The 13,884-nt window shown below is 48.0% G+C and overlaps 1 protein-coding gene across 3 annotated transcripts; it reads right to left on the bottom strand.

Moving 5' to 3' along the window:
* Window positions 1-1,180: 1,180 nt before the first annotated feature.
* Window positions 1,181-12,239, bottom strand: PPIH (peptidylprolyl isomerase H). 3 transcript variants are annotated; one of them, XM_040533408.1, is made up of 10 exons: window positions 12,103-12,239; window positions 11,850-11,914; window positions 11,167-11,190; window positions 10,599-10,643; window positions 9,186-9,228; window positions 7,248-7,340; window positions 5,628-5,715; window positions 4,776-4,816; window positions 3,369-3,457; window positions 1,181-1,365 (listed from the first exon to the last, which is right to left on the bottom strand). In XM_040533408.1, the coding sequence occupies exons 1-9, from the start codon at window positions 12,166-12,168 to the stop codon at window positions 3,389-3,391; spliced, it is 534 nt and encodes a 177-aa protein (XP_040389342.1). In that variant the 5' UTR covers window positions 12,169-12,239; the 3' UTR covers window positions 1,181-1,365; window positions 3,369-3,388. The 3 variants fall into 3 exon arrangements, with proteins under 3 accessions (XP_040389342.1, XP_040389344.1, XP_040389343.1); XM_040533410.1 differs by having other exon boundaries at window positions 12,107-12,214; XM_040533409.1 differs by lacking the exon at window positions 3,369-3,457.
* Window positions 12,240-13,884: the final 1,645 nt, after the last annotated feature.

Raw genomic sequence — 13,884 nt, 5'->3', positions numbered from 1 at the left:
ATTTGTGCCCAGTTTTCTCCTCCATAGGAGGAATTCTCAACCCTCATCTCCTATGAGAGAGCCCCATGCAATTTCTTGGCCTGGAGAGGAAAGGTACGCTCTGTTTCTTCACCACCTGACATACTGCAGCTACAAGAAATGCTTTGGGCTGCGGAGAAGCGAGTGCGAGTGTCCTCAGCAGCTATGCAACCGCAGGAATAGGGACATGGAAGGCCTGACTGCCAGAGCCTGCCTTACAGATTTTAAACAGCTGTTACATAAAAGGACACCAAAGCTTGCCTGCAGGATCTCTCCTCCAATACATCAGCATTTGCTCTCCAGCACCAAGTAATGCCCAAGCTACCTGCACAGACCGTGCCTCCCTGAGACAGCCCCACACAGCACACCATAGGCAAAGATCATAAAACGTTCTTGCTGCCCAAGGAGCCACGGGGCGTATCAGGATGGGATGAAGCAATTGCACGTGACCGAACAGACTTTGTCCAACCTCTTTTATATTTAATCTGCTGCACGAGAAAACTCACCTTGAAGCCCAGCCCCCACGAGGGGTGCTTTCAAGTCCTCCAGCAGGTGAGTTTGCAAACCCAGTCTGAGATTGGCAGTTTTTCCACAAACCTGCAGGCCTTGACGGTGTTCTTTGCAACCATGCAGAACAAGGAGCCCTGATTTTTACTCCTCCAGCACAATCATTCTCTGCTTCCCAGCCCAAAGGCCTTCCGTAACATCCTTGTAACACCCAGGTAAATTCCTGTAACACCTGTGGCACAAAGCAGCCCGATGGCCTAGCACTGGGATGTGCCAGGGGAGGGTTTACAGCATAACTCACCTCGGAGCCCAGCAAACTCACACTGATAAAGCCTTTGTGCTGTACCAATCTCCTGTGCTTCAATAAAGCTGCACGGAAAAAGGTTCTAGAGATTCCCGAGATGCCAAGAACCTCTCTGCCAGGCAGCCTTATTTACCTATAAGGAAAAGAGCTGGTGTAGCACAGCTCTGCCATGTTCCTTTCACCCCTTCTTTTCAGCAGCAATGCCTCTCAATACCATGCACAGAAGGTGTTCCCTACTGGATCAGCTAGGGGCAACGCACACTGCAGACACAGTAGACATTAAAAACCCAGTGACCCTTCTCATCCAAAGAATCCATTCCCAAGCATGTTAACTGATGTCCACTACGTGGGTATTTACCACAATCCTTTATTTACATTTCAGTGTGTTAAAAAAATATAGATGCCAATTATTAAATAACTTCAGGAGAATGTCAAGAGCGTGGGTCTGGCCTGTGAAGAAGACAAGGACAGTGGGGGAAGTGGCTGGAGCTGGAACTGCATGGAGCAAAGGCCTCCTAACCACCAGTGAAGGAGCACTGAAACAAAGGAGAACAAACAGGTCCAAATCATAGAACCACAGAATAGTTTGGGTTGAAAGGGACCTTAAAGACCATCTAGTTCCAACCCCCTGCCATGGGCAGGGAGGGCTGGGACACTTTCCACCAGACGAGGTTGCTCCAAGCCCCATCCAACCTGGCCTTGAACACTTCCAGGGATGGGGCATCCACTGTTTCTCCAGGCAGCCTGTTCCAGTGCCTCACCACCCTCAGGGAGAATTTCTTCCTTATAGCTAATCTAAATCTACCCTCTTGTAGTTTAAAGGCATTACTTCTTGTCCCATCGCTACGCTCCCCAGTAAAGAGTCCCCTTCCATGAGGAATGCTTGATGGCCATCTGTAATGTCCTACAACAGCAGCAGGACTGCACAGTGTCACTGGGTACCACGTGGTGGCACTGAAGCGAGAGCTACCTGCTGCATGCACCAGCTCATGCCAAACCTGCCTACAAGACCTAGGGAACCAGGGAGTCTTCCTGGGTCTCCATTCCAGTCTACTTAAAACTAACAGTGGCGTTTGTTTGGCGGGCTGATTTTAAAGGATCTTGACAAATAACTGATTTAGCTGTCTGAAGCTGGGGGAGACAAACCCCATTCTTGTCCAGAGGCAGCTGACAGGCAGCAGCGTGCGCAAAGGCAGCTCCCAAGACCTGGCTAGGAAGTAAGCAAGGTGGCACCAGCCGCATATCCAGAAATGAAGACCTTCCAGTCTCAAGCTGGATGTTGACCACAGATCATGTACAATGGCTCCAAAGAAAAATGATCAACGGGTCTGGGTCTAAGGATCCCATCCATGAGCACAGGTCTCTTCATCTGCAAGAAAGCCTACTTAATAAGGTTGTCCCTATCTTCAAAAGCCTATAAATGCCACCAGAAGTACCAAGAAAATGAAAGAATGATTACATTCCCTATTGTCACTTCATCACATAGGAGAAATAGCTGAAGCACTGCAGATCTGAAAGACTTAACCACAGTAGCAGGGATGCGTCTTCACGGGTAACTCCGGACATCTTTGGCAATTGTTTAACAAAAAGTCAAAAATTGCGCGGAGTTACTTTTGTCAGCGCCTGCCTGCTGAAATTTGAAAAATCAGCAACCAAAAGGCTAATGCAGCAGATTTTTGACAAGCTGCAGCCTGACACATTGAAATCTGGTCAGACTTGTTTAAATGCTCATGTGTTTGGTTTTTTTTTTTTGTGTGTGTTTTTGTTGTTGTTGGTGGTTTTTTTAAGTGAAGTGGGCAAACAAATGCAAACAGAATACTGTACTGAGCTCAGTCTTGTACCTATTGATTTAACCAAAATGAAGCCTGGTCCACAGTAAATGCTGGAAACATCTCCCTTTGTAATGACAGTGGTATCTTCCTGAATTAAGGTAAGGCGATGCAACACGATAATTCCTTGGCCCTCCAGTGGTGACTGTCCTATGGCTGTAGTGAGCAAGTAGGCTCAAGTCCTCTCTTCCCCCAGCACTTCTTTTCTTGATCTTTGCTTGCATCAAACATGGACGCTCTACTTTCTGTGGCATTAGGAGAATTCACCAAACTGCAGGTCAAAGTGAACCCCCTAATCCCTGCAGATTGCCTGGGTAATACCAGCTGGATTCCTGTTGCAGGTCTCTTTTCATCCACTGGTTTCTAAAGCTGAGGCTCCAAGGCAGTCTAACCCCACCCAAAGCAGGGCTGCCATGACCCCATCTTCCCTCAGACTGCAGCCACAAGATCCTGTCCCTCTAATGCTGCCTTTGGTCTTTACGTAGCTTGAAGGGAAAGAGCTTCAGGGACTTGAGCTGGTAAAAATTCTGTTAGAGAATTCTATTAGAGTAAAAATTCTATTAGAGATGTGTTTTCTGGTGGTTTCAGTGTCAGCGAGATGAGCCAACTTTATGCAGACTCAGATGAATGTGAAAACAAGCCAAGAGAAAAGTAAGAAGCATGGCAGCCCACGGTTCAATTGCAGTGGGTACCTCAGAAGACAGACTTACCACCTTTCTGTTCCGTTGCTTTACATTTCCCCACACTGGGAGATCACAACTGGCAGCTTGGGTTTGTTATTTGGACCTGTAGGCACATTCTGGGAACAAACAAACACAGAATGTTACACCTTATGAAAACAGCAAACCCAGTGAGTGACAGGTAGTTGAAGACTGGCTAAGAGGCATCTGTGCAACACCAGGAACATGGAAACTTAGACAGAGCTCTGAGCAACATATAAGCACCTTCACGCATCTTGGCAATGAACAATCCAGTGAACATTCTCTGTACACCACAGTTTGGCATACAGACCAGACCCTGATCCGTTGAATGGAAAGGAAGTAAGAGAGCAAAAACTGGGGAGCTCCTCGTGAGATACAACAGAGAAGATATCACTTGGGGCTGCTCTGGTTTATATATCTTTAAAGTTACCAATTAGAGCTGCAGCAAGCAAAGTAAATTGATATTTGTACAGAAGGGGAATCCAAACAACAGATAGTCACAAGGCATCCCCCATTCTGAACCACTTGTTCTCCTGGACTTGGCTGCTCTTTCATGAAGTTCTTAGTTAATTCCTTTAGTTTCCCACTCCCTGCAGTGATGTACATCCTACAGGCACAGACCACAACCCTTCTTTCCATCAGTGCTCACGAAGGTGCTTTTAGTGAAGACGGCTAGCAACAAAGGGCTAGCAACCGTATCATGCTGCGTAGTTCCTTGCATGGGACCTTTTCTCAATACCTAACAGCTGGCGGCTCTGTGTTTGTCCCACTTTTTGGATTCTCTGATGGCCCTTGCACACAGTTCCCCACCCAAAGCAGGAGCGTACCATGAAGTCACTGCCAGGTGTATCGTATAACACACTGTTAAGTCCACTCAGCATCCTGCCATGATACCCAGTCGTGGTGTATTCCATACAGGGTAACCACCACGTCTGAACATATTTATCTACAGCTCCTGAAAGCCCATCGGAAGATTTAACTTTTCTTATTACATATGCTGATCACAGATCAGCAGAACTGATGATTTAGCATCCACTGAACAATCCTAGGCAATGGCACAGAAGTGATCTGCTTTACTCTCTTGTCTGAGTTGCTGATGGAACAGCTTTTCAATTTAGCTTCCTGCACAAATGCAAAGCACTGCAAATAAAGCCACAAGAATAAAATCCCCGCTCAAAGACTAACCAGCAACCACGGGATCACAGCATTTCTAAAGTCAATCTAAATGACAGACTTTGTCACAACAGTTTCCTATTATCTTATTAATGATGACAACCAGTAACACCAGTTACTATCACTGGTATTCCCTGGTATCCGTTAAACAGACAGCAGGAGAGAACAGAATAACCCTTGTTGCTCTCCCACGTGACTTTCCAACACAGACATTCACAGAGAATAAAGGCAAATTCAACTTACTTCAATTTTTCTCATTACCAACAGCCCATCAACGATTTTACCTAGAATGAGAAAATGGATCCACTTCAATATGGCCTGTTTTCACCTTTGCTGCCCTCCCCAACATGTACATGATTTTTTTTTCCCTCTGAAAAGCACCACGCAGCGTATAGTAATTGGGCACTTCAGGGTTTGCTACTGATCTCTAAACCGATAAAAGAAACAATCCCTCTTAAAACATTTACCACATTCAGAACACATTATGCGTGTTTTCCCCTCACACGGGTGGCATGTGTAGAAAACTAGGTTTTGAGACTTACCTCCACCAGTTGTGGTAAAATACAGCATGAGCTGTACAACCATCAGCATGTATATCAACTCCAGCAACACACTATGTGTAACGATGCAAAAATGGCAGAGAATGATTTCAAGAGTTACTCAAGAATTAGAGGAAGTAGTAAACAGGACAAGAGCTTAACATCTGGCCTTGAAACCCTACAGCTCGAGGCAGTACATGGAAATGTAACTCTCCAAAACCACATCTGTTCTATAACCTCAGCTCAAAGCTCCACTTGGATGCCAGTTCCACTCTCTGACAGTGGAGAAGAAAGGTATCCCTTCACCCATCTCTCCCATCTGCACTGGCATGAGGACTTACGTAGTAACATAATACACTGATCAAAGAACTGATCTGGATTAAAGCTGTGAAAAAATGTTTCACTAGTGGTCCATCTCAGTATCTGGCTGCACAAATACCTCTGCTGCCACAAGTGATGGGGAAGGAACAAGCAGTCCACTGCTGTTCATTTCAGCAGCCGTGCCACAGAGCGCGTCCGCGAGCCAGTACACTGGGCCTGCGTGACAGATACTCACCGAACACAACGTGTTTCCCATCCAACCAGTCACATTTGGAGCACGTAATGAAAAACTGACAGCCGTTAGTACTTGGACCGCTGTTTGCCTGGGGGTTGAGAATGTCAAAATACAAAATTAGGACTTCCCAAAGCTGAAGGCAGAGACATCTCATAAGAAAGAGTTGTTGCTTAAGAACTAGCCTAGTTTTTTTTTTTAATTTATTTTTTTTAAGTTTATTGCTATTCAAACCAAAGAAAACAAGACATTTATTTGCAGGAGAGTACCCTGTGCTTGGACACAGTGTACTACCAAGTCAGTCCTGCCAATGTGTGCAAGAGCCACGTCAACTTCTTTTTATGATAATTCTACAAAGGCACCTTCAGCACAAGACTGTGCTGAAACCTGGGCTCCAGAGCATGTTCCTGAAAAAAGGTTGAACTTTTTGGTGATGAGTACTTACTGGCTGCAGTATTATCCTGGGGAAAACTGAAAGCCAGAAACCGGGACAGAAAAAAAGAAGCTGATTTCTGCTATTTGGAAGTTTGCCTAAGAATAAAGAAGGTGTCTGTTCTGATGGTCAGGATCAGAAAGCTAATGATCATGCCAGCACAGGGTTCACAGGAATGATGTGATGCACTGAGTGATTCAGAGCTGAATGCAACGCCCAGAGCATTTGGTCTCTCCTAAGAAAACATCTCTGCAACACTCAAGTCCATCTCAATTTTTCTAAAGCTCTTTTGCCAGTCAGGAGACACTAAGGCATGTTTTTGTGCTGACGAGTGAATTGTGCAAGTCCTGCACCTGCAGGACCACACAGGACACGGTCACACTGGATCTTTTCCTTAGTGCCAATCTAAGGCTAATCCCTTTGGCTCAGATGGACCTTGATTGGGCCCAGCAGAACAACTCCAGAGCCATGCTGCTTTAACACAAAGCTGGCAACACCAGCATGGCATCCCTTCTCACATACTGTGGTACACTGCTTGCTTAGCTGTGTCGTGACAGTTCTTTTTGGACCATATTTTGAACAGGGTGAATATCAAATCCAAATGGTAAATGTCCAAAGCAAGTAGTTTTAAGGAGAAGACAGCTAGAAGAGTGGGGGGAAAAACAGTTGTAGACAGGAACATTTGGTTCTGGCCCCACTTGCTTTCTATTCCCAAAAAACAGTGTATTGTTCCTACCAGACAACATGCAACGCTTGCAGTTTTCCTGCAGTGTTGAACAGGAAGCACATGTTCTGAAAGATACCATGGTAACACTGCTATGGCTTTGAAACTCCCAAATCTCTCTGTTTCATCCTTGCTAAGGTCAGTGTTTAATAAAAGTATCAGGGAAGAAAAAAAACACCACTTGCCACTGTTCAATAACGTCAATAATCAAGCTATTCTGAAAGCTGATCAAACAAAGCCTGCCCCTGAACTCCAACAGGTAAGAAAAAAGGATGCTGCAGGATCAGGACTTCGGTGTTACTCGACACATTAACCCATGAGTAACCTGACTGGTACTTACAAAGCTGGTCTTTCAGACCTTATATGCAATGGTGGAGATTTCCGCTGTCTGGCAAACATTTTATACGTTTAGGAAAAGGACAGAGAGAAAGTAACAAAAGCTTTTTAATCTCAATTTTATACTTACCATAGAAAGCAGACCAGGAGCAGAGTGTTTCAGCTTGAAGTTTTCGTCTGCAAAAGGACCCCTATATATACTGGCTACTCCAGTGCCATCTCCCTGCATCAGAGAGGGGATTAGTCAGCTACAGCATTTGTTCTGTAGCATGAATTTCAAATAACTAAGCAAAAGCAGCGTTAAACTCAGCCCAAAATGGATGCTGCACTGCCGTTTCTATACAACAGTGATGAACACGTTCAGATGTTTCATTTCTGAAGAGAAACAGTGACTGGTTTCTAACTACCCAGTACATCATTTGTCATCAATATGCTGGCAGAAACCCAAAGAGATGTAAGGATTAGGTCCAAGCCTCTCAGTGTGATAGAAGTTATAGATTGCTTGGTATGGAACCACCTGGTCTTAACAGGCACTCCAGAGAAAAGGGAGGGGAGGAAGTATTGGCTGGTAGGACAAGGAAAGCAGAAGTGGTTGTGTGGAAGAAATTGGCTGATGTCATGCTTATTTCACCTTACTTTCTGTGACTCTGCTGAAAACAGGGAAGTGCCCCGTCTGTTCAGTTTTTAGCAGCTACTGTCTGCAAAGTCACAAGCAAGGACAGTTTCTAAAGTACGGTGCTTCTAATTTTTGCTGTACTTTCTACCAAGCTGAGACATCTTGTACTTACTACAAGCGCTTGCTCTCAGTCCTCAACACGTTTATAAATCAAAGCAGCATGGCCTGCAACTGCTGCAGATCGCAAGCTTTGACTGCTCATGTGGTTATGACTTTGCACAAGCCTGACAGACGACTCATGTAAGAGATACAGCTTGTGGGATCACTGAAAGGCCACCCTGACTTCTGGTCCAGCCCTACAGAGAAATTCCTGTACAGTGCCACCAGAGACTCTTCAGTAAAGTGGCCTTAAAATGGTGCAGTGAGGAACCCTCCAGAGAAAGCTGTAAAAGCAAAGCAACCAGATACCTCTGGCATGGTCAGTTAAATTTACTATTCTGACCGTAATTTCCCTTTCTGCACTGATACTCTGTTTGCTTCAGCCCCATTTATTCTGGCTTGCTGCAGTCTGTCTCCCTTTATTGCCTTTCTACCTAACATATACTTTCTTTATTAGGCCAGACTTAATAGGAAAATAAGTGCTAATAATATAAGAGGCACAGCTCCACACCTTTTGATGTGCCTGCCTAGTCCTTGCTCCTTTTCCTGCAGCATCACAACTGGGGAATGCCTAAACACCTGGTGTGGCTAAGCTGCCCCTGTACAGTTAGTTCTCTCTGTGACTTTCACACAGCCAAGTTTTGCATTAAAAACAAAAAACAAAAAAAACCCACAACTTTCTTTTACCACACCCTTCAGATCTCAAATAGTTCCAGAAATGAAGTAACTCTACTGGGTCCTAGGACAGTGAAGACTCAGTGGTCTTACAGCCTCGCCCAAATACCCTGCTTTTCCCCCATGGTAACACTGCAGGCACAAATACTCTCTGCTATTTTTAGATGATTCACTAGCAAAAAAGTTAGGTTTGATTTTAACTCTCTCTTGCATTAGACACTCTGTTCCTGTACTAGGGTCTTCTCTTCACAAAGACGTTGGAAATCCACAGGGTCTCTTCCTGGGCAGACAGGAGAAAGGAGGACAGCAGGATAAAAAAAAAAAAAAAAAAAAAAAAAACTCCGCAAGTTTAAAAAGCCTCTAGCTATATTGCCATTCTATTTTACAGAAGAAATATTATGGGGAAGGAGAAGATATTTTCACCCAAGACTCCAGAGTTGTTTTCAAGTACATTACTATCTGTTACAGTAAGTTGGTAGCAATGCTGTGAGGAAGCCTCCAGTTACTACCGGCTGCCTCAAAAAAGAGCCAGAGACACCACGAATCAGCATGGACCCTGGAAAAGAGTTGCATATGCACCATGCAGGAAAAATACAAAAGCAGTATAGCAATACATACATTTACAAAGTCACCTCCTTGGATCATGAAATCCTTTATTACCCTAGAAAAGTAAAATGATACTTAGTAGAAAAATGCCTCAAGCAGCTTAATATGCAATAAAAAGAAGTTATGTCTTACAACACAGAGGAAGTCATCAGTGTCTATGAATGTTACAGTCTATGACCAACAGTGAATATTAATTACTGGTTGGTACCAGGTAATTTGGGTCTGTATTGGAGGAATGGGAGGGGTGTGCAGGGGTGGTAGCTCCTGCTGAAGAGAGACTGGAAGCTGCCCCCCATGTCATATAAAGCCAGTTCCAGATGGCTCCAAAAGGGATTTGTCACTTGTCAAAGCCAACCCAACAAGCAATGTTGTTTGTGCTTCCATAATAACAGATTTAAGAAAATAAAAGACACTAACTGGCAGCTGTGAGAGAAGAGTCAGAAAACGTGAGAGAAGGAATCCTGCAGACACCAAGGTCAGTGCAGGAGGGCAGGAGGTGCCCCAGGCACGCAGCAGAAGTTCCCCTGCGGCCTGTGGAGAGGCCCCTGGTGAAGCAGGCTGTCCCCCTGCAGTCCATGGGTCCCACATGGAGCAGATCTCCACGCTGCAGCCTGTGGAGGAGCCCCCAGTGGAGCAGGTGGATGTGGGGGGTGCTGCTGCCTGTGGGGGACCCACGCTGGAGCAGTTCTTGAAGAGCTGCTGCCTGTGAGCAGCCCCCGCAGGATCAGTTTGGGAAGGACGGCATAGTGTGGGAGGGACCCCACACTGGAGTCAGGGCAGAGAGTGACCGTGGAGGAGCAGCACAAAGTGCTCCACTGACCACAACCCCGATTCCCTGTTCCTTGCACTGCTTAGGAGGAAGGAGAACAGAGACTGAAGTTGAACCAGGGAAGAAGGGTGGGGAGAAAGTGTTTTTAGTTTGCTTTTAGTTCTCACTATCGTACTTCGATCTTAATTGGCAAAAAAATAAATCTTCCCCAAGCCAAGTCTGTTTTGCCCATGACGTTAATTGTGAGCCACCTCACTGTCCTTATCTCAATTGGGAGCTGTTTTATTGCATTTTCTCCCCACCATCTTGCTGAGGAGAGGGAGAGCAGTTTGGTGGGCACCCAGCAGCCAGCCAATGTCAACCCACCACAGGGACCATTGCTGTTCAACAAGAGACAGAGATATGTAACAGATACAAGGAAATGATCTCTGAGCTGGAAGACCAGGAATGGAGAAACCCTCTGCAGTGACCCGCGGTACGCATTTGACAGCGCCCCCAAATCCCCCAGAGGATTGACACAGCAGAGGCTACAGAGGAACAGTGTTAGCCATGACCACCTACAAATGCCTCCTAGACCAATAATGCCCTTGGGACAGGTCTAAAAGTCACACCTAACTCATGCTTCTATTTAAATTTCTAAGCAAAAGCAGAAGTACCTGTGGAAAGTGCTTCCTTTATAACCTATAGGAACACCATCTTTCCTGCAAGGAAATAAAAAGGAAAATTGTTACAACTTACTGGGTATCCCAACACAAAACCCTCCCAGGAGTTTAGAGTCCTGAAGGGTTGTCCTTTACATTAGGAAATCCCTTGATATACAACCTGCCAACCCACCTCCGGCAGTGCCTGCTGGGTCCTAACGTGCACTGATGCTATCAGAGACCAAGGGAAACCCTGAATGGGCTCTGCACATTAAATGACATGGCTGCTTATGACATCCATCTCAAAATTTTAACAGGATATCATTGTAATTTGCAGCTCATACAGGTGGGATTTGCAGGCAACGTATTTTTAGAGCAACTGGAGTATGACCAAAGTCATGCCCAAAGGGGAAAGTGCACCATCTCTGTGACCAGCCAAGCTAGTCACTTTCATCAGAGCAGATTTCTGTAAATCTTTCATTTTATAGCAGTATAGTAAAGAAAGCTTCCCAGTGGGCCTTCTTTCTAGTCACCCAGCCCTGTTTTTCTGAGTATGCTACTTAAAAGAATATAACCCACATACCTGAATTCACCTGTACAAAACTGCCTGGAAAAGAAAAAAATACAGAAGAGCAGAGCATGAACCACTTTTGAATCCTGAGGACACAAAGGGCTGCATTCACCAAACACACACTGAATGTTGTGCAGGATTTTTCTGATTACACTGGCGATACTCCCCAGTGAAACAGGAATCATCAGTAACTGCTCATCACTTCCATTTCTGAACAGAGCTTTGCAGAGATATCGAGGTTTAGGTATTTAACACTGAGGTTGTAAGAGACAGGGAACGTGGAGCAGGGCAGCATGTTTCACAGGGGACAGGGCATATTTACTTCTCTGACATTGGGCAGTCCACGTGGTACATCCTGCAGTCAATGACAGAGAATGGGGTGGCAAGGAGGTTTTGCCACGACGTTAAGGCGCTCTCTTTTGTGTGATACACGGTGAGCGTATCAGCCGCTCCACAGAGGGAGCAGAGAGGGACCAGAGCCCTTCACCTTCAAGCCAGACAGGCTCCGCTGGGGGTTAGGATGCTGCATGGTCACAGGCAGCTCTGTGGGGACAGACGGAGAAGCGAAGCGGGTGCAGGGGCTCTGGCAAGCCGTCGCTCCCACCACAACACCCCTGCACCGCGAAGCCTCTGGAACCCGACTCCAGGCCGGCAGCCCCGTGCTGAGCCTGCAGGACCCCCCGGCGGCTCCTCACCTGAAGTTCTCCGCGGTTTTGGGCACGACGTCGGCGAACAGCTCGATCTTCATGCGGCCGACCTCCTGCAGAGAGAGAGCGCGAGAGCAGCCAGCTCAGCGCCCTGCTGCGGGCCTGAAGACCCCACCGAGCCCCACCGAGCGCCAACAAACCCCACCGAGCCCCGCTGAGCCCCACCGAGCCCTAACAAGCCCCGCGATGCCCCCACGGAGCCCCGCCGAGCCCCCTTCCCTGCCCCCAGGCCCGCCGCCACCTGCCCGCCGATGGTGACATCGAAGAAGACCACGGGGTTGTTGGGGTTGGCCGCCAGCACCGCCATGGCGCCCGGAAGCGGCAGACGGGAGGCGGGGCCGCGCTCCCTCAGGCGGCCGGGCGGGGCGGCCACACGTCACAGCCGCGTCACGGGGCTGCACCGCAGCACCACGTCACATTGCCATAACGTCACAGCACACGTCACATCGCCGTAACGTCATCGCACACGGCACAGCATCGCGTAGCAGCCACTCGTTACAGTGCCACGGCACGGTCTGACGTCACCGCCGCCCCGCCATGGCCGCCCCGTCACGGCCCCAGCACGGAGGGGCTGGGGGCGCCCCGGCTCCGTCTCGTCCTGGCCCCAGCAGGGCCACCTGCAGCAGGGTGCCCAGGTGGCTGCAGAAGCTCTCCAAGGAGGAGACTCCACGGCCCCTCTGGGCAGCCCGTGCCAGGGCTGCGACACCCGCACAGCATGGGAGGGCTCCCCGGTGCTCGGCTGGGACTGCCCGGGCTCCAGTTTGTCCCATCGCCCCTTGTCCTGGCACCGGGCACTGCTGACCAGGGCCCGGCTCCATCCTCCGTGCACCCTTCAGGCCCACCAGGTCCCTCCCTGCCAAGCTGCCGTCCACTGGGACGCACTGGGATGCGTCCACTGGGATGCGTCCCAGCATGTCCCGGCGCTGGGGTTGTTCCCAGATGCAGGCCCTTGAGCTTCTTCTCCTGGTTGAACTTCAGGAAGGTCCTGCGGCCCATTTCTCCAGCCTGCCCAGGTCCCTCTGGATGGCAGCACCACCTCCTGGTGTATCCGCTGCTCCCCCCAGTTCTGTGTCATCTGCAAACTCTGCCCCACTGTCCAGATCGTTAATGAAGACATTAAACAGGACTGGGCATGGTATAGAGCCGTGGGGTAACCCTCTAGCTACTTTGCCTCCAACTAGACTTTTCACCCCTTTGCCCTCCTCCTTACCTTTCTTTGAAGACAGCAGTGACATTTGCTTTCCTCCACGCTTTGGGCACTCCTCCCAGTTGCCACGATTGATCAAGGATTATCAAGGGTGGCCTCTCAGTGCCATCTGCCACAGCCCTCCAACTCGACTTTGCACCACTGATCACCACCCTCTGGACCCAGACAGTTTTTAACGCACCTCACTGTCTGCCCATCCAGCCCATACAGCAGCAGCTTCCCTATGAGAATCCTGTTGGAGACAGTATCTAACGCCATCCTGAAGCCCAGGAAAGCAATACCCACTGCTCTCCCCTCATCCATCAGGCTGGTCTTTTCATTGTAGGAGCTTATCAAGTTGATCAAGCATGAATTCTCCTTGGTGAACACATACCGATTACTCCTGATGGTTTTCTGGCTCTTCATGTTCCTAGAAATGGTTTTCAGGATATGCTGCTCCATCCCTTCTGCAGGGATCGAGGTGAGGCTGATCAGCCTTTAGTTCCCTCTCCTCCTTGCCATCCCGTCAGGCCACATGGATTTTTCTATGTCCAATTTGCTGAAGTATTCCCTGACTTGGTCCTCTTCTGCCAAGGGCACATCCTCCTTGCTCCAGCTTTCTCCCCTGGTCTCTGGGAGCTAGGACTCCTGAAGGCCAGCCTTGCTGGAAAAGACTGAAACAAAGCAGGTATTTGGTCTTCAGCCTTTTCCATCCTGTGTGTAACTCCATTTGTTCAGCAGTGGGCCCACATTTTCCCTAGTCTTCCTTTTATCACCAGTGTACTCATGGAAGCCCTTCTTGTCTTTGACGTCCCTGGCCAGATGCAATTCCATCTG

This window comes from Cygnus olor, chromosome 21, assembly GCF_009769625.2.
Source record: "Cygnus olor isolate bCygOlo1 chromosome 21, bCygOlo1.pri.v2, whole genome shotgun sequence".
NCBI classification, from domain to species: domain Eukaryota; kingdom Metazoa; phylum Chordata; class Aves; order Anseriformes; family Anatidae; genus Cygnus; species Cygnus olor.
This window is presented reverse-complemented; position numbering and strand designations above follow the sequence as displayed.